The sequence below is a fragment of the Bos grunniens genome, chromosome 7, assembly GCF_055505025.1.
Source record: "Bos grunniens cultivar Pamir isolate PY7600 chromosome 7, Bosgru_T2T1.0, whole genome shotgun sequence".
NCBI lineage: Eukaryota > Metazoa > Chordata > Mammalia > Artiodactyla > Bovidae > Bos > Bos grunniens.
The window spans coordinates 52,494,179-52,519,864 of NC_141171.1; the positions used below are offsets into that span (position 1 = coordinate 52,494,179).

Genomic DNA, 25,686 nt, shown 5'->3' on the forward strand with positions numbered 1-25,686 from the left:
GAAGGTGTGCTCTCCAGGAGGCTGCGGTCTGTGGCTCCCACCCTGGTGAGTGAGCAGGCCTTCCGGGCTGTTTGGAGCTTCTGCCTTCAGCCCCTGGGTAGGGACGGCAGGGCAGAGGGGGAACGCTGGGGCTGGGAGCCGTTTCCCTGAGGTGAGGCTGGAGTGGGAGAGGGGAGTGGAGGCAGGCAGTGCCTTAACCTCTTCCTTGCTGCTCTTCAGAGTCTGTTTCTCCTTGTGCTCAGGGAAGATCCCAGTTCCTGCCCAAACTAAGTCTTGCAGGGTAGAAGGAGGTGCCCTTCTGCAGACTTGATTCTCCAGAAGATGAGAGCCTGCTGTCCAACTGAGGTTGGGGTCAGACAGGACCTTGGTCAAGGTCATATGGCTGGCTCTTAGTGGCAGAGCTGACCGGACAGAATTCCAGGCTGGCCTGTTTCTGTGTTACACCCTGGGTTTCCCAATCTTCTTCCCTCCTGGCTAGCCCCACCTCAGTGCATCCCATAACGCAGGCCGACATCAGGTCTGTGCTTCTAGGGAGGGGGTGGCAGGGGCAGGCTTTGTCATTTTTGTCTGCTCGGGTGCTTCTTAGAGATCCTGGGTGTGTTGTAGGATGTGGGTGGGCCTAGCTTCCAGTTATCCAATCCCGCCCTTCCTATCTTTCTATTTCTGCCTCCCTTCCCCCTTTTGGTGCCCATCTCTCCCCCTCTCTCTCTCTCACTGGCGCCTCTGACGTCTCCCCTCTTTGCCCCTAAATCACTTGGGAACCCTGGCTCTTGAAGCTAGATCTGGGCCCCTCCCCCCAACACTTATATTCCCAGACAGCAGGGAGGGGCGGGGCGGTGGAGGACCGGCTCCCTCCTGGAGTTAATTAGAGAAAATGTAGAAATGTCAGTGGAATGAAAGGGCTAGGGGAAAGAGAGAAGGAAGTGGGCTCTGCTCCCTCCCACCCAGCCCACTTCCCCGCCCCTTGAAGGCCCCAGACGTAGGGATTTGGGACTTGAAATGGAGGTTGTGGAAACCTGAGCCTGGAATGAAGAGGCGGAAAGACTGGGGCTCCTCTCTCCTTTGCTTTCCCTTGCGTCCCTCCCCCTCTGATGCTGTTCTATGAAAATATTTCCTGTCTCTCTATTTCTCAATCCTTGGTTGATGTCCCAGGATTACTCAGCCTCTCTGGGTTTAGTCACTCTCCCTGTGCACTTCCAGGGTCTAGGGTGGGGATAGAGGAAGGCCAGTTGGGAGCCCTTCTGCTGGACAGGTCTGGGCTGGGCGTTCTGGGGCTTTAACTCTCTAGCTGCCAGAGGACTCCAACAGGAGCCCTCCTGAACTCAGCGGAGTCATCAAAACCCTGTGTTGTTCTTTTTTTTTTTTAACCCCCTGGAGGTAGGGGGCATGGAGGGGAGAAGCCGTGACACCCGGTATGGTGACGGTGACAGTGATGAGGGTGATGGTGATTTTGGCAACAGCAAGCCTTCAGTGAGCTCTCTCTAAGTGCCCAGGCACTGCGTGAAGCACTTTCTCCTGGAATCCTCACAAAACCTCAGTGAAGTAGGGTCTTCTGTATTTCTCTCCCTTCAATGTGCCACACATCACCTGGAGCCACGTGTCACCTGGATACAGTGTTCAAATGCAGATTCTGAGAGGCTGTGATTCTGTCAAGCTCCCAGGGAACTTGCAGTCCTCGGGACCCCAGTTTCTCCTTGTGCAGAGCAGGAAGCCGGGCTCTGTGATGTCACCTACTCTGCCATTGTGAGCCTGGGGCCACATTGGACCTAAGACAGTTGGTCAGTCATCATCTTCTCAGCCTCTCCCCTTCTTCACCCTCAGAGTAGTGATGAGGTTCAGGCCTCTGCTGGTGGTGACCATACCCTACAGCTACACCTAGGATGTACTTAGGCCTCACCCCCACCCCTCCCCACCCCCCTGTCCTGGCTGGTGTGGCCTCGGGCAAGTCTTTTACCTCCTCTGACCCTGACTTCTCTCACCTCTATAGCAGGGTACTACCACACACCTCCCTGGAGTGTTGCGTGCAGGTTAGACACCATCATGCACACGCAGCATCTAGCAAGGTCCCTGGCACAGAGTAGGCATCAATTGCTGTTCTGAAATGAATCCCTGGAGGAGCCCCCACCCCTCACTCAAAACAGAATGACTCAGTGCCCACTCTGTGCTTGGCACTGGGTGAAACAGGCTAGGAACCTGCAGGAACCGTGGAGGTCTAGCATGGAGACCAGAGAGGCTGCCCCGAGAAAGGCTGGGGCAGGGGCTCAAGAGCCAAGTCTCAGCCTGGAGAGAGATGATGGCTAGCGTGTTTGATGCCCTCGCCAGGCAGTGGGCACTATTCCAGGTGCTTGATGTATGTAATCTCAGTTACAACGTGCTTGTAATCCTGGTTAGCCTTCACCAAACCAGAGGAGGTAGGTACCTTTATTATTCTCATTTTGCAATTCAGAAATCTGAGGAGACACAGGGAGGTTAAGGAAGGCTTGGCTAGTAGGTAAAAGAGCTGGGAAAACAAACCTAGGTGGCCACTCTGGAGCCTCTTAGTTCTACCCTTGTGGGTCAGGATGGCATGTCCACTGCTGTCCCTGCTGGTGCTAGAAGAGAGGGACTTGGGGACCCTGAGGTTTAGCCCCTGACCTTCCCTTGTCTCTGCAGAAGCCGCTGATGGGAGCTCCACCCTGGGAGGGGGCACCGGCACCATGGGCTTGAGTGCCCGCTACGGGCCCCAGTTCACCCTGCAGCATGTGCCCGACTACCGCCAGAATGTCTACATCCCTGGCAGCAACGCCACTCTGACCAACGCAGCTGGCAAGCGTGATGGCAAGGCCCCGGCAGGGGGCAATGGCAACAAGAAGAAGTCAGGCAAGAAGGAAAAGAAGTAACATGGAGGCCAGGCCCAAAGCCACAGGGCAGCCTCCCTCCCCAACCAGTCCAGCCTCTCCCTACCTGTGCCCAAGCCTCGGATTTCAGGGCTCACCCCCAGGAAACTGGTAGGGGCCCAGGCCGTGCTCCCCTTGGGAAATGGAAACAAGTGCCCGGTCAACACCCCCCACCCCTGCCCCCAGGGAATTGAATATGCAAAGGGAGTTCTGCTGGGAACCCCCATCCAATCACTTGCTGTGCCCATGGGGGTAGTGGGGTTTGTGTAGACACCATTTATCACACCCCCTTCAGTTACAGCTGAACTCCTCCATCTTACAAATTCAATCAGGCCCATCCCCGACCTCCCTCCTGCCTACACCACCCTTCTCTTTCTTAAGGTGGTTGGGGTGTTGAGGTACCTGGTGACCTAAAAAGGCTCATAGTTCTAAAGAGTTGGAAGGGCATCATGACTTCTTGACCTCTCCTTCAATTCTCAAACTTGCCCCAAAAGCATGGTTTGGTGCCAGTCCCTTCGCCTCCTTCCAGAACCTGAGACCAAGCTCAAGTTTTTGGGAGACATGGTCACCATTCCCATGGTACTGATGCTTGCTGGATTTAGGGAGGGCATTCTGCTACCATGCCTCTTCCCAACACCCTGGGGACCAGTCCTCTGTTCTGTTCTGTTTGTCATCATTTAATGTTCCCACTGCATGCTGTGACTTCCCCCTCCCCAAACAAGAGACCCCACTGCATGTTCTGAGACAGTGTGGGGTGCTAAGATAAAGAAGGGTGTGGGTGTGGATGGAGGGTGGACAAAGCTTGGTCCTGTCAGTTAACAGGGTCTTGCAGGAGGCTCTGTATGCCCCAGGGTACCGACCAGATCCCCAGGTTCCAGCCAGAAGCCATGCCCCAGGCTGGACCCTCATCTCCCATGTACAGGGCAGCCTGGCAGCCAGCGTTGGGCTGAGCTTCCAGAACCGGTGGGTTTGAACTGGCCTTGTGGTCCAAGGCAGCTCTGAACAGGATTGGGACAGGTCCCCTGGAGAGGTCAGAGGGGCCTCTGTGGGTGCTGGGTACTCCAGAGGTGCTTCTGTGGAAGGATCCGTGTGGCCCCAGTAGGGAGGGAGGGGCCCGCTCAGCTATTTTTGGTCCCTGGGTTGGGAAGGACGGGAGCTAGAGCAGGGACCAAGTGGACAGAAAGTGTCAGCCTGAGATCAGGGCTTCTCCACAGGGCGCCTCCTGCCCCAGCGGCCCCAGCCCTTCACCTTGCCAGGTGCCATTCCTTCTCTGTGAAGGCCACTGCCCAGGCCCCCAGTCCGCCCCCTCGTGGCCAGAGCCTGGTTAAAGTCCCCCAGTGCCTCCTTGTGCATAGATCTTCCTCTGCTCACCCCTCTGCCCCCGGGGTCCCGCTCACCCAGCGGGGCTTCTCGAGAACCCCACTCCGGCCCTTATTTAGTATAGGAACCCCCTCCCTCTTTCGGCTGGTGTAGAATAACCAATAGTGTATAGTGCGGCGTATTTTTCCGTGATGGCGAGCGGGCGGCCGGCTCCGCGCAGCCGTCTGTCCCCGAACCCGCCCGCGGCGGCCCGTGCTGTGTTTTGTGCTGTGTCCACGCGCTGCGGCGACCCCCTTCCCGCGTACTGACTCCTCTAAGCGCTTCTCTTTGCATAGTCACGTAGCTCCCAACCCCACCCCCTTCCTGTGTCTCACGCAAGTTTTATACTCTAATATTTATATGGCTTTTTTTTCTTTGAAAAATTAAAAGGTTTCTTCTGAAAGGTGGGCTGTTTCTGTGTAAGAGATGGGGGCTCCTGGCGTGTATGGATGAAGTGATGAACTCAGAGTAGTATGCTAGAAGAGCGGGATCGGGAGGCGATGATTGTGTTGCGTCTTGGTTTTGTGTCACTGCCTGAGTATCTGTGTATAATTGTTAAATGCGGCTGTGTATGCGTGCAGCACGATTGTGCACATATAATAGGTGTCTGGTTGACCGTAATGGTGCCTGTGGGACTGTACACTGTGTGTGTAATCGGCTTGCGGGTCCGCAGTGGAGGAGGGATTTCTGAGCGCGACGTGGCAGTGCGCAGTTGTCTGCCGCTGTCTCCAGGCAGAAGAGCAGACCCGTGCGAGGGGGCGGCGCGCGCTGAACACAGAGCTGGAGCGGGGGCCGTGGACGCTTCCCGAGTTCCGCCCCTTCCCTGCTCAAGTGACCACTCTGAGCGCCCTCCCGGCTGCGCGGGAGGAGGGTGGACTCTCCTTTGCCCGCCCTCTTCCACCCCCACCCCTCCCCCCACCTCAGGGGGCTTGGGAATGCCGCGAGGGTGGGAGGGAGGGAATGCCAGAAGCCCAGTGAACAGCTTGCCCCTGATTTCCCATCTGGAATTCACATTCTAGGTTACACTCTGTAGCAAAGCCATGGAAACGCAGGGTTCGCCGCTTCCTTGCGTGTGTGCAGGAAAGGGGGAGGGGGGCGTCCAGGGGACAGAGGGCACGCCGGACATCGGATTGACATCGGATTACCCGCAAACCAAACGGCCTCCCTCCTTTCTCGGCGCTTTTACTACTGGCCTAGCCCACCTCCCGCCGCCTCCAAGGAAAGATGGATTGGAGGTTGCTGCTGCCAAAGCTGCAGGCAACAGAGTGGGAGGAAAGGCCAGAAGGCGCGGAAGGATAGAAAGACCCACTAGGGTTATCAGGCCGGGTCGGTGAGGGTGAGGGCATGCCCAGCGGCAGGGTGGGGGTGGCTGTCTCTGGACATCCTGTGTACTCCTGGAGCGGGTCAAGCGTCTGCCAGCGCCTGAAGTCTGTTGTCATGGAAACCGAGCCTTCCACATAAGCTTCTGGGGGCGGCCTTCTTGCGGGGGAGGAAGGGTGGTGTGCGCGGCCTGAGATGCAAGCAGGGTGTTGTTTCTGAGAGCCAGGCTGCAGAGGGCGGGGTGTCGCCCTGGTTGTATTCCAGGTGCGGCAGGAGACTGGCAGAGCAGAGCGTGTGAGCAGCTGTGGTTGGTCCCCTCATTGGTGCGTGTGCCTGTGCGGCCTAAGCCAGAAACGCATGGCCCCCGGGGGTAGGGAGGAAGGACGCAGGGAGCCCACCTCCACATCCCCAGACATCCTGGAGAGAGAGCTGCCCAGGCTGCAGGGCTACCTAATGAGGCTTTTAGTTCCAGAGCTGCCCAAATGGCCTCCTGTCCTCTCCAAGCCCCACCTTGTCTATCCTGGTCTGGTCTGTAAGGTTTCTTTGTGCAGGCCACTGCGTGCTCAAACAAGTCTGAGTATCAAGACGTCTGTCTTTTGACCTCTACTGGGCAGGCTCAGGTTCCCACCCCAGGGTAAGCCCTAGCCGGGAAGGTGGTCTGTGGCCACCAAGTGTGTCCACAGGGAGGGGAATGTGGGAGAATGGCAGTCACAGGCTTCCCTTAGCAAGAGAGGCCTAGGTACTGCCAGGAAACTGCAGGTGAGGTCTGGAGTCATGGGGAGGTGGGGGTGGAGTCCCAGAAAAGGGTTCTGAGCTAACAGGCAGCAATGCAGAAGGGCAGGGGCTGAACTGGGGCCCCACTCCCTTACAGAGGCAGCCAGCCCTGCACCCATCCAGCACTCAAAGGTGCCGCCACCCTTCTGATGATTTGTCAAGTCAGTCACAGGCTTGAGGCAGGACAACCGGGGAGGAGCCTGGATGACAGTGAAGAGTGCAGAAATTCACAAGGAAGCTGTAAGGCAGTACTGTTTCAATGCTTTATTAACAGTTGGAGACAAACCCAACAAACTGGAGGTGATGACATCCCAGAAGCCCAAGAGGCGAGGGAAACAGGTTTGCATTTTGTCCCTTTATTATTATTATTAAATGCATCTTAGCAAAAGTAGATTAAAAAAGAAAGGGTCAAAGCCCCAGATGTCAGCAGGGAGGAGAGGACTGAGGGGAGTAGCAGGCCCCCCACCCCCACCATAGTCCTCCCAGCACTAGCTCAGGGGGGCTGCTGGCGCCCCTTTGCACACAGGCTCTAGCAACCAGAACCCTTCTGCCCAGCCTCAAGGCCTCCCTGGGGGCGCCTGAGGTCTCCTAAGCTCCCCTTGCTCTAAGAACTCTACTTGAGGGCCAGGCCTTTCCAGTGCCATTCTCGCCCCCTACCTGGGGGTGGCGGGAAGCTAAGAGGAGCACAGGAGGGCAAAGTGTTACCTTTAGCCAGAGAATCTGAGCTTCCTGTGGCTGTGGCCACCGAAATATGTGGCCTTCCCACTGCTGAAGAGAGAACAGGGTGGGGCGTCCCTGGGCCCACTTCTCCAGAGCGTCCAGTTAGCATCTGCACATTTGGCTTGATAAATATATTAAATTTATAAAAACTCTTTGTTGTTTGAGAGCTCCTATTACGCTTAGGCCTGGTCCAGCTCAACCAGAGAAGAGCCGCCTCTGGCCCCCAAGTCAGATGTTGGGGGTGAGAGTCTGCACTGGCCTTGAGGGCCCAGAGGCTTCAGGGCTGAATGGAGGTCCAGGGCCTTGCTCAGAATTGAGGCTTGTGGTGAGAAATCCCAGGGACTCTGGAACCTGCCATCAAAGCCTCTTATATTATGGAGGTGAAAGGAGGAAGGCTTATTTTTCTTTAAAAAAAAAATTCATATAAAAATAGATCCATTTGCAAAACAATTTCTCAACCAGGAGGCTCCACCTCCCCTTTCCTTGGAGACAGAGGGTAAGGTGTGGGGATGGTCACAGGACAGCCCACACTTTCAGATGAGACCAAAGCTCTGGGGAGGGCGTGAGGAGGGCCCGTGGCTCAGCCGCTGGGGGCTGGTACGGGGGAGGGTTGAGAGAGGCCAGGGCAGGTGCACAGCACGGCAGCAGGCTGGGGGCGGCTCCGCCCCACCCTGCCCTGCCTGCCTGCCCGCCCCCAGGCCCTGGCCTAGGCAGATCCTCCTTGTTTGGGGAGGTCTTTCTCAAATGGTGGGGTGGGAGGGGGATCTGCTCCCCACTTCCTTGGAAGCACCTCCCAGTGCCTCCCCACCAATAATAGACAACAGGAGCCGGGGCAGGCAGAGCAGAGCTGGGGGATGGAGCCCAGAGGTTCCTAAGCCCATGCTGCTCTCAGGACCAGAGAACACACAACAGAAAAGCACAAACCCAGCACAACTGACCTAGGCAAAGCCCACTAGAGAGGCAGGGGCTGAGAGAGCAGGTGGGCCTTGTCTGAGATGAGGCCCCGGAGAACAGTGGAGACACTTGGGGTTAAGGCAGCAAACACGGAGCCTGCTTTGGTAACGAGCCAGGACTGCCCCGGTTGGGCTTGGGCCCCCCACACTTCTGGCTTCCAGGCAGCTGAAGCTGTGTGCGATGGGCAGAGAGCAGCATGCCGGAGAGTAAGGTGGGGTCAGGGTGATGGGAGCGGCCACCGCAGAGGAACACCTCCGCGACCCTTCAGGCACATGCTGCAGGCGGGACAGTCGGGGGCTCCACCGAGGAGCTGCCGTGGCCCCAGGACCTGGCTTAGCTTGCACGGCCGAGCAACTCTGTGGTCTCCTCGAGGATGGTGGGGACTTCCTCACTCTTCTTAGGCATCTTGGCAGGAACACAGGTCATGGCATCCTCCTTGGTCAGCTCTGAGACTAGCTGAGATGTGGCTGCACACGCTGCCTTCCTGACACCTGCAAGAGAAGACACAAGCCATCCTGTCCACAGAAGGCCAGTTTCCAATCCCTCTCCATCTCTACGGCAGATACTCGGCCAGAAGCCATGCACACGCATTGGCCAGGTCAGTTCAGAGGCCCTTCTTGTACAGGACGGGGAGAGAGCCAAGAACACATGGAAGATACCTTTGTGGGGGCAGGAGTAGGGGCAGAGCATGGTGCAAGCAGGAGAGCAAGTCTGGCTCTCACATTCCTTGTGACAAGCAGTACAAGAGTGTAAATACAGCTCTGCAGACAGAGCGGGGCTCAAGTATCAGCAGGGAGAGCGATAAGTACTCAAAATCTGTTTTCTCATTGGAGAGTCATTGGATGTAAACAGACTCAAGCTTAGTAAACAATAGTAGTATTTTGTTTTCTTGGCAGTCCTCATGGAAGCTCCTAGGCCAAAATCACTGTCAGCCAGCCCAGGGCAGGGAAGGCTGTGTGGCGGCCAGAGGGGCTCCTGCAGAGAGGAGCAGCAGCCGTGCACTGTCACACATGAGGCCACCCCACCTGTGTTCAACCCTCCGGCTTGGGCCATGCCCACGCAGCGAGCTCTTGTCCAGCTCTTCAAGGGCAGCAGTGGTGATCCAAAGGCCAAGGGCAGGTGTGCAGTGTGTGTGGGTGTGTGAAGGGAGAAGGGTGAGGGAAGGTATGTTGGGGAGGCCAGAAGGAACCCTACAGAGGCCTCAGCCTGACAGGCTAAGGGCTAGTGAAGCTTCAGTGGCCACCCTAAATAGGAAGAGAAGAACCAGTCCCTCCACGAGTTCCTGTCCTAACTGCTGGGAGTTGTCCCAGACACTCATTAATTCATAGACTCCACGTTCCTGGTCCTGTATCCTCAAGCAGAAAGCCGATCCTTGGGACCGAGCCTGTCTCCAGCTGTCTGCCGCTTGGCCTCAGAGTGGCCCAGAGAGACTGCGGGGCACAAAGAGCAGCCTGCCTGGGGTCAGAGAAGCCAGAGACAAAGGCCACAGATGCTGTAATTCCCATTCTATGAAATGTCTAGAATGGGCAAATCCAGAGACAGTAGATGTGTGGTTGCAAGGGCCTGGGGGAGGTGTTAAAGGGGGTGTGACTGCTAATGGGCATGGGGTCTTTTTTGGGGGTGATGAAATGTTCTGGAATTAGTGGTGATGGCTGTACAACCTTGTGAGTATACTGAAACCACAGCTGTATACTTTAAAGGGGTGCATTTTAGGAATGTGATTGATACATCAATTAAAATAACAAAAAACCCAGCTCTGGGTCACAGGAAGCTGGGTGGAGAAAGCAGCGCCTAAACCTTGAAGAAGCAGACAGAGGACAGAAGGCCACACTCTCGAGTGCAGGACAGGGCAGCAGCGGGTGTGAGCAGGAAGAGGTCCTGAAGAGCCAGTGAAGCAAGCGTCCACCCTGCCTTCTTGGGACCAGCAAAAAGCTTGAGGTGGGACGGAAGCCAAACAGGGTCAGGGGGCCCAGGCTTTCCCCAGGGCTGTCGGCCTCTGCAGAAGCGTGACCAAGTCTACACACAGGTAAGAGGGAGCACACGGCATGCCCACAGGTTACCAATTTATAGATCTCCTCCTCCTCCTCCCAGGGACTGGGATTGTCTAATAAGAGGAGAAAGACCAGTGAAGAGCCTGGCTGGCAGGCACAGGGGGAAGGCATGCGGCGGAGACCACAGGATTTCACATCCCTTGTGATGCTGCCTCAGGGACTGAGCAGGGAGGGAAGGGGCCCATGGGAGTGCAACCAGGATGGTCGTCTATCTCCAGCAAAATCTGCTTCACACCTGCTTGGTTTTTGCTCTTTTTTGAAATACTCCCTCCTCTAGGACCCTACTTCTCATGTCCGGAAAGGTGGTGGCTGATTCTTCGAATTCAGTCACCAGCACTTGAGAAAATATTCCAATTATATTTGTTTGTATGTGACTCAAGGGCTAAGTACATGTTAAAATACTACTTCCTGACTCTGGACCCAGGGAAAAGGAACTACAGGAGCATTCATCTTGGACAACATGGGCAAAGTCAGAATTCAAGTGGGAAGTATCTTTAGCTGTTTCTCTCTTGGGTTTCTTTCTCTCAACTCAGAAGATACCAGTTTGTACCTAGTCAAGCATGTCTCTATATTCTTCTAGATTAAAAAAGCTGCTGATGCATTACAGATTCATAAAAATGGAGTGGAGGGTAAGTTGGGAAAGACCAAAATTTCCCTTTTAAGCCTAGAAAGTGGGGATACCTGATGTGGCCTAAGGTCAGAACAAGAAAACTCCTGTGGGAACTGGGAACAGGATCAAGGAATCCTGGCCGCCACCCCAGCTTCAGGGCCGCAGCTTGACCCTCCAGCAGATGCCCTCCGAGCCTTTCCCTAACTTGCGTACTTGTTGAGACTATTGAAAAGTAGCTGCAGAAGCATATTTTGCTTCTATGGGACCAGGGAGCCCTAACCTTGAGACACTGGTCAAAGCTCTCTTAGGCCAGATCCCTACACGTTAGGGCTGAGCCAGATAAAAACACCAGCAAAATCAGGCATAGATGAATTAGAAAAAGGTATTTATAAAACACAGGCTAGGAACTGCTACTCTGGAGGAAGCACTCTTGTTAACGAGCTTCCTTAGGGGAAGAGGAAACTGGGGCAGGTGCGCAGTCGTCGCCCCTGAAGAGCTCAGCCCTGTCTGAAGCACTAATTCCTGTCCTATTTTTATTAATACACAAGTGGAGGGAGATATAAGTGGTGGTAGAGGAAACACTCTTAAGTTCTCTAGACATGTGGACATTGGAAATTTCCCTGAACCGATTTCACCACATCCAGGCTCTCCTTGGCAGAAGGAGAGTGTAAGAGTATTTCTGGCCCACACAGAGGGCTCACCATCATTTCCTGCTCCTCACACAGGCCTTGTGGAAAGAGTCCTGGACCTGGATTCATAAAAGCAGGCTCCAGTTCTGGCTCTACCAGCAGATCTTGGCAAGACCTTACCTGGATTTCAAGCCCTGTTACCTAAGAGAAGGTGAGCTGCTAAACACTGGAGATCTTTAGAGCTAGTCCCAACTCTAAGGTTCTATCCGTGTAGGGGGAGCTTAGCAGGAAGCTGGGAAGTGGCAGGGGGAAGGAAAGGCAGACGGAGATGAATTTCTTTCTTCCCTTCACTTTTATCCCAGTGAGCAGATGGCCTGTATATAAGAAGCCACAGTTCAGACATGGAGATAAAGTTGAGTCACTAAAACCAGAAGCTGACTCAGACAGCCTGAAATATCTGCTGTAATACAATCACATGGATTCTTCCCCCTGACACTCACAGCATTGTTCTCCCACGCCCTGCAGATCACAGCAGTTTACATGTCACTTTTAATGAACCAGCCCTGATAGTCACTCTCCTCTTCCAGCTCCTCAATGGGTCTTTGTACACTGGTCACTCCCTCGGGTCTCCAGAGACCAGAAGATTTTTTAAAACATTCCTTTAAATCCGAGGGCAGAAGCTAGTGTCTTTGACTATGGACAGCTGCCTCTCTGGGATTGAAGAGGGCTGTGAGGCAGACCTGTGTGACAGCACTCTGGTTTTCTGGCTCAGGGCAGCCAGTCGGCAGCAGTAGTCAGAGACAGCCAAGCAAAGGGTGAATCAACTATGTCCAGTAGCCACTCAGGGAAACCCCCAGTCACCAAAGCCTTTACAGTTTTACAGTGTGGCCTTCTGTGTCCAACCTTTCTTTTCTCCTCTTAACCCAACTCTCCTCTTAGACATGAAGAAACTGAGTCCCAGAAACTTGTCTCGAGTAATCTAGACAGCATCAGTTAGATCTGACATTGGGTCTTCTGACCCCGTCTAGACCTGTGCTCTCGGTGCTCGACTGTGCTGCCTGGCCTTCTGTTTCATGGCTCCAAGCCACTTACTCGGAAGTGAATGTACCAATGTCTACAGGGCTTATCAGAGTAACAGGAAATGTTTCCCCTGAGAGCTTCTCCCAGATATGTCCAGTGTGTTTAGTGACCCCAGAGCCCAGAAAGATAAGGATGGAGCCAATTCTAAAAGCATGTAGTTGTCATTTTCACCTAAGTCTCCTCCTCCTCCTTTTTGCACTGGGAAACAGTACTTTGACTAATTCAGGTCTTCTGCTGACAGGTTAGGTTTTACCAAAATCCCTGCTGCTTCGGCCTGTAAGTCCTGGTTTCCCACCTGGGAAGAAGTGGGCAATGGGGCATCCCCAGGAGAGGGAAGCCATTGATGTCTGGTTCCCTGTGTTCAGGAAGCATCTGGGATTCTGGTTCAGTTCCACTGGAAGAAAATGAAAAGGGAATTCCCCACCTCAAGTCTGATGAAGGCTGGCAGTTAGCTAACAGGATGGAGGAAAACAGGGAGAGGTGGTGTGTTTTTGTTTATCTGGAAACACTTAATGTCAGGCCACATCACGTTATATGGTGGGGAGGAAACAATGTCACAAGACTCTCTAAAGACTAAACGCAAAAAATACTACTAGTTCACACTCTACCACACCCAGATCTAGAAGACCAAACGTATATCTCCGAAGATCTAAACCCACCATACTCACCTCTCCTCCTCTAGAGAGGCTGTACGCAGAGGATGCCAGCAAACAGAGTTCTAACTAGACATTCTTCTGTTTGGGAAGGTTTTGAAGTCATACGGAAGGGCCCTCAGTAGGGAATTTCCCTCCGGGTATTCAGCATATTGGCAGAAACAGGCAGGCATTCTCATAGTGATCCAGTGTTTGGGCCAGGGCACTGTGTGGGGCGAGCACACTCCATGCCCTGGATTGTAAGGTCCTCTTAACAGGCTAAGGCAGGTGCCATCGGCCTACAGATGTCACTGTTAATAGCTCAGCAGTGGCCAAAGCAAACCGCACAACCTGTACAACAGCCTCGAAGTGAAGTTCCTATCACACAGGCCTACAGAACGCATCGGCCAGGGAATAGGGAACAAAGCTTAAGGCCGCCTTTTCTGTAATGCCCACCCTTCAACCTAGGAAGGAAGCCCACATTCCCAGTCCTAAAGGGCCTTCACCAGACTGTGCAGTGCAGGTTGTGAGGAGGAGCTCTGGACCTACGTTCTTCTGGAACAGTCTCTGCCCACTATACACTTCCTCAAAGGCGATTTATCTGTTGATCCTTCCCCACACTAATGCCTGGATCATTTGTCCTATCCCCGTAATTCTTCTTAGAGGCTCTGGCTCAACGTAATCCACTTAAATCTTCTGAAAGGCAGGTGAGGGGGGCGGTAAACAGGGACAGTGAGAGCGGTACAGGCTGACTAGCCCTCGGGAAAAGGAGGTTCTCAGACACGGCATGAGCTTCGGTCAAGATGCTCCTCCACACCCTTATTTAACACATCTGGAGAGAATGACACCCAGCCTTCTCTCTATAGGATTCTGAACTATTACCCTCTGTGTCTTCTGTTTGTGAAACTGAGAGTAAGGACGCTTATTTTCCTTGTATTCCTATATCTAATGTATGGTTTTGAATTTACATCAATTTTTTGTTACCCAGATGCCTACCCATATCTGTGTCTTGCACAATGCTTAGCCTACATTTCTGCCTCAAGAATGAAGAGAAATGTAAGAAAAACCAAATGCAGTATGTTGTCAGTCCCGCAAATCCTAGTTCTCCACGTCAGTCCTTTCTAACAATTAGAAGAGGACTGGATAATCCACTCTACATGCAGGGACATTGTGGGGAAGTTTATAAACCCTCAGAACATCATCACCTGCTCTTAGCCTAAAATGAGCAGGAGCAGAGAGGCTTCACCGCCTTCCTTCAGCACCCAGGCTGGGCTCCATTTGCTGACTTACCCTGACGGGGTCCTCTCTTCCGTCGGAATGCTGCGCCTGACTGCAGGGCTTCCAGAAGACTGTCCATCACACCTGTCTCATCACCCTCTGTCGTGAACAAAGATGGAGATGTAAGCTTTTCAGCCTGAGCAGCATCCATGGGTTGAGCCCCACACAAAAAAATGCATTTCCGCTGTATGTATAGCTTGCCCTTGTCCACAGTTTCTGGGGGCTCAGCACACAGCGGGCTCAATCTCAGGTTTCACAGTCCATGTTTACTTGTGTCTGTTTGCAAATGGTTAAAACATTAGGTTTCACTGGCTACCAGCCACTGCAGACCCTGGATAATGTTCCTGCAGTGCCACCGCCCTTCCCATCCCCATCAAAACCAGCACAGAGAACTGCCCGACTCTAAGACTGGGGTGAGTACAGAGGCTGGGATTATGAAGTTAATAAGGAACTAGGTCACTCTCTTTATCCTACATAAACCCCTCATGGAAAGCCTGGTGTCAGTTTCAGAGCAGGGCTGAGGAGAGACCACCTCTCAAGAGTGCATTTCACTTAAGTACTGCCCCCAGTGGCTGCATCTTCCTGAAGTCAGCTCAGAATCTAAGAGGAGCTGCTGGTTGGAATACAAAGAGTTAATGTAGAATCCTTATTCCAGCTCGGCTCTGTTTCCATGGCAACAGCTAAGGGTGGTGAAATCTTAAACTGAAATCCCTAGGAGCCAGCAGGCTGCCAGCTGTAAAGCTGGACTCACTGCTCCCAGCGCCACCTGCTGGCTGAATGCCACCAGTGCAGCTGACCTACATTCCAACCTCATTTATTTGCCCTGGGGACGTGGTCCAGGGCAGGGTCCCCTGTGCTGACTGATGATGTGTGCAGCCTTCATCCCACAAATCAGCTGGACTCCACCTTTCCCTATTACACCCTAAACAATAACTAGGCACAAACTCTAGAGGCTTGGGGAGAAGGGGGGAAAGGTGAAGGATATACCTCACGTGGGCTTGTTTATTATTAGAGCAAAGTTTGTGGCTTACATACAACTGGAGTAAGGGCAGGGGAACTGCTTCCCAAAAAAATATAAAGAAAAAATAGAAATGCAGGGTGCTTCAGGTCCCTAATCATACCACAACAGGAGTGGCCAAAGTCAAGTCCCTGCGAGCAAAAATGCTAGAGCCCCTCACCCCTTGTGCTCAGCGCAGCGCTGATTCTTGCCAGACCCAGCAGCCCGGAGAACCTCTTTACTTAGATGGCTCGTAGCCCCTCGGGGTCAAGAAGGGTGGCATCAGCTCAGGGCCATGTAATGGATGCTGAATTTCCGCTGCCCACAGAGAGAGCAGCCAGAGAGCGCAGGGAGTCGGCAGCAGGAAAGCAGCAGAAACAGGAAACAGAGGGCCAGTAATTGAGGCCATATGTTTCAACAAAGACATGCTTCTGAGAGTGAAATACAAAGTCCACTGAAGAAAGAAGAAGGTGGCCAGCTCCCCTGCCCCCTTTGCAGAAGTGCAGTCCATTTACAGTCTGATAGGTGGGTACAACCGTGCGAAGGTCCTGGGGACACAACATTTGGCGAAATAAGCAGAAAGGGAAGACAAACCATTAAAAGACAGGAGCAGGGCCAGGAACACAATCTGAGGGAAAGAGCACAAGATGTTGTAGAGGGTATGAAAACCGGACAGGGAAATTTTTGGACAAGCAGAAGGCAAGTATACATATTACAGCAACACTAAGTCACTGCAGAGACGAGACATAGTGCAGGACAGCAAAGGAGGGAAAAGACAGAGTGGAGCACTGGAGCGTGTGTGTTCAGAGCCACGGTTAAAGTCCAGCGTCAGGACCGTGGAGGCAGAAGGCTGCCAGCAGCATCTGCCAGGAGCTGTGCTCAGACATGAGCTGTGCTCTGGCCTCTAGATTCTAGACAGAGCAGCCTTCCAACTGATCCTGTCTCAGCCCATCGGCCCTTCGCTTCTCACCAGCATTCATGTCTATGAGTTGCTCTCTCTTCTGCTGCTTCTCCAACCGCTCCTTCTCTGCTTTCTCCTTGGCCAGCTTTGCTCGCCGCATCTTCTCCTCTGTCTCCCGCCGCTTCTGGTTCTCCTTGACAGCTTGCTAGGGGGAGAGGGGAGTGAACACATGGGCACGAAGGCACTCACACATGTGCACACCCACCACCAACCAACATGAACCCAGTGGAAAGTGAGAAAGATGGACAGAAGCACCACTTCGCAGGCCTCCCTGTGTCCGACTCTTCCAACCCCATGGACTGTAGGCTGGTCAGGCTCTTCTGTCCATGGGACTTCCCACACAAGAATACTAGAGTGGGTTGCCATTCCCTTCTGCAGGGGATCTTCCCGACCCAGGGATTGAACTCTTGTCTCCTGCTTGGCAGGCAGATTCTTTACCACTGAGCCACCAAGGAAGGCCATCCCTGCTTACCACAAACATATTCTTAAAGTTGTGCAGATCCATGAAGAATTCTTCCACAGACAACTTCTTGGGGTCAAAGAGGAAGTACTCGCCCAGCTCCTTGTAGAGCGCCTCCATGTTGGAATGCATCATCCGCAGCTTGTTGTACTGTTCCTGCGCATCCTTCACAAAGCTGTGCAGCAGCAAGTCAAGGACCAACACCAGGAAGCAGACCAGCTTCTCCAGCCCTGCGAACACTCACATGTGCGTACTGCTATCTGTACACATGGATGCGTAGCACAGCACTGTTCATATTAGCAAAACCCAGAAGCAATTGAAACATCCAAACAGGGAAATAGTACACCATTGACTATGGTATTCCTACAGAACAGGGGCTGGCAAGTCAAAAAAGAGACTGTTCTGCATCTACTGCTGTGGAAACGGGGCCAAAACATATTAAATGCTAAGGCAATACAATGCAGTTTTCATGAAAATAAATTCATCAGATTGCAAATCAGAAGTCCAGTGGCAGTAGTCATCTTTGGGAAGGGGCGGGGAGGGGATATGTTGTGTGTGTATGATGGGGCGGGGAGCAAGGTCTCAAAGCAGACTTAGACTTTATCTGCAAGGCTTGATGCAAAACACAACAATGAGAGTGCTTTCAATAACTCTGTTCTTAGCGAAACACATTTTCTGAAGAGGAAGAATTGTATGCCGTCAGTTTATCCTGTCTCCCTCCATGGGAAGTTTTCTTTTCCTAGGTGGCAACTCTCTCCTTTCAAGAAAGGATATGGTCATTTTTTCAACAAACTTGTCTTTCTCATCTGTGGCAGCTGGGAAATTCTGAATATCACGTTCCACGTCGGAAATCTGTTTCTTCATCTGATCTAGGTTCTTTTGCAAGTTTTCAGCAGAAACTAAAGTAGACACAGAAACAGACAGCAAGAGCTCACTACCTCCAGCCTCAAGACCCTACTCTGTCCTTCAGGGCACAGCTATGGTCTGTACTTAATTATTTTAGTTCTCTTATGTACTCTCCAATTGTTTCACACATTTTTCCAGTGAAACTAAAATTACTTGATGATTAAACCTCCAACCTTCATAATACTAAGAAGAGAAGAGAGGCTTCATTTAATTTAACAACAATCTATGAAATCCCTCAGGATCTTGTTCTCATTTATTTTAGAGAACAGGGTTTGAGAGGAAGGAGACATAAACAGAAATACAAAGGGAGGGCAGAAATCTGTTCCCATTTCTACGAAATGCTGCTTTTTCTTTGCCTAGTCCCAGAATGGCGAGGCCTGGTTTTTGTTATTCCAGTCTATGCTTTCTGAATAAGAAAAGCTGTTGACTTAAACGACAAACACCTACCTTTCTTTCCTCCAGTTGCTTCCTGGTGTCTGATGTTTTCCTAAAGGGGAAGAGTGCTTCCCGTTCGCACACATGGAGCTCTCCTACTTCCTCTTCTGCCCCATACCCCTCCCTGTGGCTTAGACACCACACCAGCATCCTCCCATTCCTCCTTACAACTGTCTAAACTGAAAATGATCTAAAATCTAGATTGATTCTTTCCCTGCCCTGAGCAGAGATTTCTGGGGCTTGGAACCCCCTTCTAGCTTCATCCCAATCTGCCTCACCTCGGCTGGCTTTCTCCACGTGGGCAAGCTCGTCTGGGAACTTCAGGACCTCGGGATGATCATTCTCACACAACTCAGCCAAGAAGTGCAACAATGTCATCTTCTGATCTGTGGACTTGGTGTCTCGAAGCTTGGAGGGGAAAAGGGGAAGAGGGTGAGTCCTGACACCCAAGGCCACCTAGACCAACAGCAGTCTGCCATACTGGGCTCCTGGAGGCCACGGCCTCCCTTCCATTGTCCCGCTCACCTTACAAAGGAAGCTGATGTTGAAGCCAAAAGCACCAGCATTCCTGGAGCCAGCATTCATATAGTTTCCGACAAGCAAGGTTATCTCCAGGAGGCTAGAGAAGTTCTCGCTCTTTCGCACCTCCTCACACGCGGCAGTCACCGAGACGATCTCGGGCTTGATGTTCTCCACCTGCTCCCCGAACTGCAGCTTGAAGAGGATGGCGTTGAGGCGAGGCCGCAGGCGGGGTACTGCACCCATCTGCGGAGAGACAAGGAGTCCACTACAGCCAGCAGAGAGAGAGAAGAGGAAGGAAAGGATACAGGCCTACGCCTCCTATAGCAGGATCTGAGTTACAGCGTAGGGAGGAGAAAGAAAGATGGGTTCAAAATGGACAAGAGGCTGGAAGCAAGTGTCCCGATGCTCTTGTGGAAGAGGGAGTCAGAGAAGAGCCTGAGCCAGAGGCCCCACTCACCACCACACCAAACTGCTCTGACTCAGCCAAATCATCATATTCGTCCTTCAGTTCAGAAAGCATTTTTAACTGCTCTGGCTCTGGCATCTGCTTAATGAGGTTCTGAAAGAGAGAAGGGATTGTCTCAGTTAGAGCGGGGTGAGCCAACAATGGGAGCCCCCTGTCAGGCCCTCACTCTGCCTGAGGACCACTAAGAAAGAAACATGGGCTGGGGTCAGGTGGTTGGGGAGGCATCCAGTGAGACGGCAGGACTTTTGAAAAATATACCAGAAATAACCTGATTACCAGAGGGATGGAAGCTTATCCAAAGCTAGCATTCTTTAAGTCAATGATATTTAAGAGAGTCCTCATGGTCTAAGCAGAGAGGAGACAGACTGGTGCTGAGTGATGCAGAGAGCCAGCGCCAGGAAGAGCCTGCTCCTTACCTGGATCATGGACTCAGTGAGAACAGCCTCATTCACCTCCAAGATGACATTCTTAATCTCATGATAAGGCATGCGGAAGGAACCCAAAAAGATTGCTGCCAGGAAATGAGATACAAAAGACATGTTTTTCTCAGTCTCTTCCACCTTCCAGCCCATCCTACAAACCTACGTTGGACAATTTTCCTAGGAATACTCTTGAAGTCACGATCAGAAGCCTCCACCAGCTCCTCACTGCCTGTATAGTTAATATCCAGGTTTCTGAGCCGTGTTTCAGGCTCCCACCTCCCAGTTTTCCCCTGTGCGAACCCCCACATTTGTATCACTCACACACCAGCCACACTGTTCCAAGCACCACATTCTACAAACACTGTGACTGACTCCTTGTCTTTGCTCACACAGGAAATCTTTGATCTATCTATATACATCAAAAACATTCATCCCATTCTATTTTAGTTCCTCATTCCCTGACTCTATCCTCAGAGCTGCCACTGCCTTGAAATGCTCTGATTTTTAAACTGCTATATCCCACACCCTAACAAACACTTCTCATCCTTCCAGCTCTCACTTACTAGTTCCCAAATTGACTCTTCAACCTCATCGGCGTGCTCTTGCATGCACACACTCTCTCATGATAGAGACGACCATTCCATTTTCTCTGAATGTCTCAGTTCTAGCTGGCTTTCTCTGTTTAACCCAGACCCTGTGGTGTGCCCTTTCACTCCCGCCCTATTACTACTACAATTCTTACTCTCTGGTTTCTCCTCCTTCCAGTCCCTGGTTAACCCAGCCATCTCATCTTCTTCCCTTACACCTGGGCTGATGGACACCACAGATCAGATTCTATGAAGTGGCCCTGATGGTGGCCAGGAACCCTCTGCGTGTCCCCAGTCCATGATCTCTTGCCAGCTCCTCCATAAAAAATGACCCTGTTCTCCCAAATGTCCCACCACTTCCTTATTTGTTCTAAAAAGATCTTGCTTCTTTTTAATGTGGAAAATTGAAGGTACTGGTCAAATTACTTGCTAAGCTTTCTCTTATGAGCACTGGGGCTCTCAGCTGGAACCAGAAAAGCTGGAACTAGGAAAGGCTTGAGTAAGGACTATTTTGGAATCATCTAGAAGAAAATGTACACTGACACTTCTCTAAGTTTAGCAGAACTATATCCATGCACCCAGCCTTTTCTCACGTTTCAACAGCACAGGTGGCCCTAAGGGCCTCTTCCTTCAGCATATACAGACAGCCTTCCACATCCATGGATACAGAGGGCAGACTGTTCCACACCGTTTTATATAAAGGACTTGAGTACTTGTGGACTGTGGTATCGCTGGAGGTCCTGGAACCCCACAGATATCAGGGACAACTATACACATAATCAAACCTTTTCTATCTCAAACAAAAAAAGAAACTAAAAACACCAGTCTATTCTCTCTTCCACATTCTCATTAACTCTTCTGTCCCCACAAAGTCTGGAAAAATGACAATCATTTGTTGAGTGCATATTCCATGTAAGACCTAGTATCATAAACATAATCTACACATATGATCTCATTTAACCCTATTTATAATAATGTGTAAGTTTGTATTATTAGCCGCATTTGACAGAAAAGGAAACTAATACTTAAGAACTTAACCTACCTGTCCAAGGTCACACTGCTACTAAGGACTGGAGCCAGGACTTAAATACAAATGGAGTCCAGAGTTCTGTTCGTACCACTGATGCTATACTGAAATGATTCCTGCCCAGGTCACTGCCTTTCCTAATGCCAGATCCTGATTTTATTCGACCGCTACTCCCACTTTTAGGACTGTGTCAGACTATTTTCCTTGCTGCTCCTTTCCAGTTTTTTTGAGGACTCCCCTTTTTGTTACTTGTCTCCTCAATGTTAATAACCTTAAAAGTAAATTAATGGTTTTAACTCTGACTCATAGGCTATCCTCCTAAATTCATATCTCCAGTCAGACCTTCCACCTGATATACCCAAATGCCTAATACACTCCTGGAGAGTCCCACAGGAATCTTAAATTCTGTCCTAAAATTAAATCAATCATTTCTACCCACCACCATTAAGCCTCTCATTCACGTCCACCACTTCCCCCACAAAAGACAGGAAAATCCAGCAGGAGCAGATTCTACTTCCATAAAGGGTTCCACTCTCTATAGAGGGATCTTAACCCAAGAAAACATCTTTCTCCTCTCTATCAATCACTAAGTTCCATTAATTCTCTCTTCTTGGTATCTTCTGCCTTCATATCCATTCTTACAACTTCAGTTTCAGCCCTGATCACCTCTCATCTAGTTAAAAGCAATAACATAACACATCTTCCCGTCTCCCCATCTCCTAGCAATCCAGCCTCAAAAATCACTGCTGAAGTAGTCCTCCCCAAAATTACAGAGGGCTGTATCTCTCACTTTTTTAAATTAAAATCCCTCCAATAACTTCCACAGTTTTCAGGTCAAAATACATACCTCTTAGCCTAAGCCTATCAAGACGTCTGTATCATCTAGCCTACTTCTTGAAAACTTCTTCAACCACCACTCCCCCACAAATGGCCTTTACTCAGCTGCTCTCAACTACTGCACTTCCTGAACTGGGACAATGTTACCTCATGCCTCTGTGCCTTCACACACGCTGATCCCTATGCCTGAAATGAGACAAGCCAGCTCTCACCCTTCCTTTAGTCTGCTGTTAAGTTTTAACCCACTTAGAATGACCTCGAGGCTGAGCTCCCTCCAGCACTCCTCCCACTTGGTCCAGACCTTGCCCAGCGCTCTAATAATCATCCACGCACACCTCCATCACAGCACTCACCAAACTGTGCTATTATCATATTTACTTTTTCATCTCCACCAGGCATATGGCTCATGAGGATGACCTTATTCGGTTTTGCCTCCCCGCCATAGAAAAGGCATTTAATAATCACTGAATCACTAAACAATACTTCCTAGACCATCCTAAACTCAATTCTCTTCCTAAATTTTGTTTTCCATATTGATATCATTCAACTGGAAATAACAATGTACTACCCACAGTCTTTTATCATTTTCTAAAATAAAAATCACTCATTTTTACGTTGCTAGAGATAATCTTGAGAAGAGCAACTATTATGCCTCACATCACTTTAGTTCCCATAAAAAGACTTACCTACAGACACTACTTAGTGATATTTGTTGTCAATGATCTAATATTATATAGTCAAGAATGATGTAAAAGCTTACTATTCTCATTATATTACTGACTTAACGAGGACACATACCCAGAAGTTAACTGTGTGATCTTGGCTAAGTCGTAACATCTGAACTTTAGTTTTCTCACTTGGTAAAATGGGGGCAATAGCCACGTCACCCCACTGTGAGTGGCTTTTATGGAATCCATACCCTTTCATCTCTGAACACGTGCCTAGTATGTGCCTAATAGAGCCTGAAAGCTGGGAGACCCTCAAATATTTGTTGAACGAATATTTAAATCTTTATTACTCAACATAAAGTCAGGAGATCGACAGTTAGAGTGAACAAAAAAATGAACATTCATCCTGATCATTAAATACAACCTATAACAACTCTGCAGAGGAGTTTTGATCTGAAATTTGCCAGCAAACAGAGTTATAAGTATAAGGATAAAGTTCAGAACAGAAGTCTTTGAAGCTACTGATCCTACTCTGAGAAGCACAGGATTTACATTATTTGTTCTAACCACAAAGTTATTTTACATTTAACTGAAGTCATGCCAGTACCCACCTATAAAGGAAATACTTAAAAGAAAATGAGAAAGAAGGAAATATGCGATGGGTAGAAAATTTTTGTTAGATTTTCTATGGATGCAATGGAAATACTTAGGGCTCTGAAATAAAACCTGAGGCTTAACTCTCGGACCGGTCTCTTATTCGCTATGTGGCGAGGCAAATTCCTTACAGTCCTATTGCCTTTATTTTCTTACCATAAAACTAGATACTAACAACCATGTGGTACTATTGAAGGGAGTAGATATCAGATATTTACTATGCAATGCCAAGTATACAGCAAGAATTATTAAGTTTCATATCAAGGGACCCTGGATCCACCAGAATTAGGCTCTCAGAAGAACTCCTTCACATTTCAAATTGCTGGGATCGCAGTTACTCACAGAGATTCTGGGCTGTCTTGGAATCCAACACCTTTAACTCTTTCACTTTTTTCTTTTGCAGAGATTTCTTTTCTTCTCCACCTTCCTGATCCTTCTTGGCTAGTGAGGGAAAGATTAGAAAAGTATGATTAAGGACAGGCCACATCTATCCCAAAAGGAACTACTGTCCCATTCTAGAGAGGCCTTCACTTCTCTATCCGTAATGGTCTTCCTACTAAAGTTCCTCAAAGCTAACCTCCTCTTTAACCACCCAATCTTCTATTAGTGACTTCCCTCTCTAGCCGAAATAAATATGCCATTTTCATTTCTTTAATAGTTAATAATACTTTCTCACCCAGAGTCTATCTACTTGTAGGGAACAGCAAACATTCTTTCTGTAGAAGACCAAATAGTAAGCATTTTAGGCTTTGCAGACTATTGTGGTCTATTTCAACAGCTCAACTCTGCCACTACAGCAGGAAAGCTGTCAGAGACTATACATAAACCAATGGGCACGACTATGTCTCCAATGAAATTTTATTTACAAAAACAAGTGGTCCACTTAAGAGTTATGGTTTGCCAGTCCCTGTACTAGAGTCTTCCACTAGCGTTATCCTTTTGTGCTATTATTACTTCTCTTTCAAGACCTATCTTGATCATGAATTCCCTATAAACATTTTCTTGATTTCCCCAAATGGTTATGATTTCTCCCTGAATCCCCACTGTACCTGATACATCTTTACAGCAAGTCCTCTCACTGACTTTGTTATAAGCAAACATAGTCTCTCCTTCACAAGAGAAAGACTTTGTTATTCTTCTCTGAAAATACAGCGTAAAAACATATTGCTAGTAAGATCTTCAGTATCATGTTCGTACACACACAGAAGGTATACTGTATACTCCTTTTACACTCTTCTCAGATTATCCAAAGCCAATGTATTCTTCCCTGATAATGGAGTCACTCTCTGCATTGAAGAGCTAATTTTCCTGGTATTTGTTATTTAGATTTCATTCAACGATTAATAATTCAATGTTCATGATATTTCACATGTATCATCTTGATCTTTTTAAATCCTGTGTTTCTTTTTAAGTGTGCATACCTTCCCACCCCATTTGGATTTTGAACTTCAAGAGCATGGGCAAAATAATCCTTCGCTGTATCACTCCCTCAGCACTTGGCACGACAGCTAGCTAGTAACATTCTCTCAAAAATGATGTACACTGCCCGCTGAGAAGGACTGAGGAGCAGGTAGAAAGGAAAATAGGACTGGGCAGACAGTTGTAAAATATTTTGTCAACTTTTCAGAAAGCTGTATGAGACTATCTTGGTAAGGAGTATCAAGAAAGTGACCAAGCGAATTGCTTCTGAGGAGAAGAGCAGGGTGCTTGAGTATGGACATGGGAGGAATACTATTCAACACAAACCCTATTATACTATTTGAGTTTTAAACCATTGAAAAGTATTACCTGGTATAAATAAATAAGAAAGAAAACAAATGAAAAGAAAGTTATATGGCAAATGATACAAAGAACTATTAATAAAAAACACATCCTTTGGCCTGATACTTCTAACTGAAGAAGGAAAATGCTAAATAGATGAAGATTAGTTATTTAAATAAAGACTTATTGAGTACCCATATGTGCCAGGCTCTGTTCCGGGCACCAGGAATACAACAAAATACAGAAAAACTCCTGCCTTCATGGAACTTATATTCTAACAAAGAGAAACAGACAATAAATCAGCTAATAGATAAAACAGTACATAGTGGTCATAAGTGCTATGAAAAGAAAACCAAGTAGGGAAGAGAATTGGGGGTTTAGATGAGGGGATGAATTATAACTTGAGTGGGGTGACCAGGGAAGGTTTTAGTGAGAATGTCACATGACAGTAAAAACCTTTTATAAGGTGAGAAACCAAAGCAATTCAGGCAGCAGGAACAACAAATGCAAAAGCCTGATGGAAAGAAGAAAAACAAAAACCTCATTACTGGTGGAGTGGATGGAATGAGGGGGAGAGCTGGAGTGAAGTCAGAGAGGATCTAAAGACAGATCATATAAAAATGAAAATCAGAGGTAGTCAGATAAAAATTTAGACTTAAAACACCCAGACTGTATCATAAAAACTTAGAAGCAGAGCGGC

General features: G+C 49.6%; 2 protein-coding genes and 1 long non-coding RNA gene across 30 annotated transcripts in view; 2 read left to right on the top strand and 1 right to left on the bottom strand.

The window, feature by feature from the left end:
• Nucleotides 1-4,638, top strand: part of LOC147369546 (protocadherin gamma-C4) — a 185,828-nt gene extending 181,190 nt beyond the window's left edge. For all 27 annotated transcript variants that reach the window (XR_015167545.1, XM_086412081.1, XM_086412076.1 and 24 more), the window contains one exon: nt 2,653-4,638. Coding sequence is in view for 26 of the 27 variants with exons in the window: in XM_086412081.1 (XP_086268207.1) it covers nt 2,653-2,879 (227 nt within the window). In the remaining variant the exon portion in view is untranslated. The remainder of the gene's footprint in view (nt 1-2,652) is intronic.
• A 1,940-nt stretch (nt 4,639-6,578) lies between these two features.
• On the bottom strand, nt 6,579-25,047 carry LOC147369549 (protein diaphanous homolog 1-like). 2 transcript variants are annotated; one of them, XM_086412098.1, is made up of 11 exons: nt 23,568-25,047; nt 19,447-19,541; nt 19,022-19,123; nt 18,568-18,807; nt 18,321-18,450; nt 17,475-17,600; nt 16,714-16,877; nt 16,251-16,386; nt 14,296-14,382; nt 10,064-10,107; nt 6,579-8,494 (listed from the first exon to the last, which is right to left on the bottom strand). In XM_086412098.1, exons 1-11 carry the CDS (start codon nt 23,710-23,712, stop codon nt 8,456-8,458), a joined length of 1,308 nt encoding a protein of 435 aa, XP_086268224.1. In that variant the 5' UTR covers nt 23,713-25,047; the 3' UTR covers nt 6,579-8,455. The 2 variants fall into 2 exon arrangements, with proteins under 2 accessions (XP_086268224.1, XP_086268223.1); XM_086412097.1 differs by lacking the exon at nt 10,064-10,107.
• Nucleotides 9,717-16,801, top strand: LOC147369550 (uncharacterized). Its single transcript, XR_015167547.1, has 6 exons — nt 9,717-10,683; nt 11,390-11,504; nt 13,994-14,405; nt 14,586-14,696; nt 15,609-15,805; nt 16,667-16,801. It is a non-coding gene; the product is annotated as an uncharacterized LOC147369550 (long non-coding RNA).
• Nucleotides 25,048-25,686: the final 639 nt, after the last annotated feature.

Excerpts from the sequence above, each read along its gene's own strand:
- LOC147369549 (XM_086412097.1), bottom strand. The coding sequence starts at position 23,712 with ATGTGGCCTGTCCTTAATCATACTTTTCTAATCTTTCCCTCACTAGCC. Across the intron at positions 19,542-23,567 it reads CAAGACAGCCCAGAATCTCT|CAATCTTTTTGGGTTCCTTC; the intron begins GTGAGTAACTGC and ends ATTTCCTGGCAG. Across the intron at positions 16,387-16,713 it reads ACTTTAAGAATATGTTTGTG|CAAGCTGTCAAGGAGAACCA; the intron begins GTAAGCAGGGAT and ends CTCTCCCCCTAG.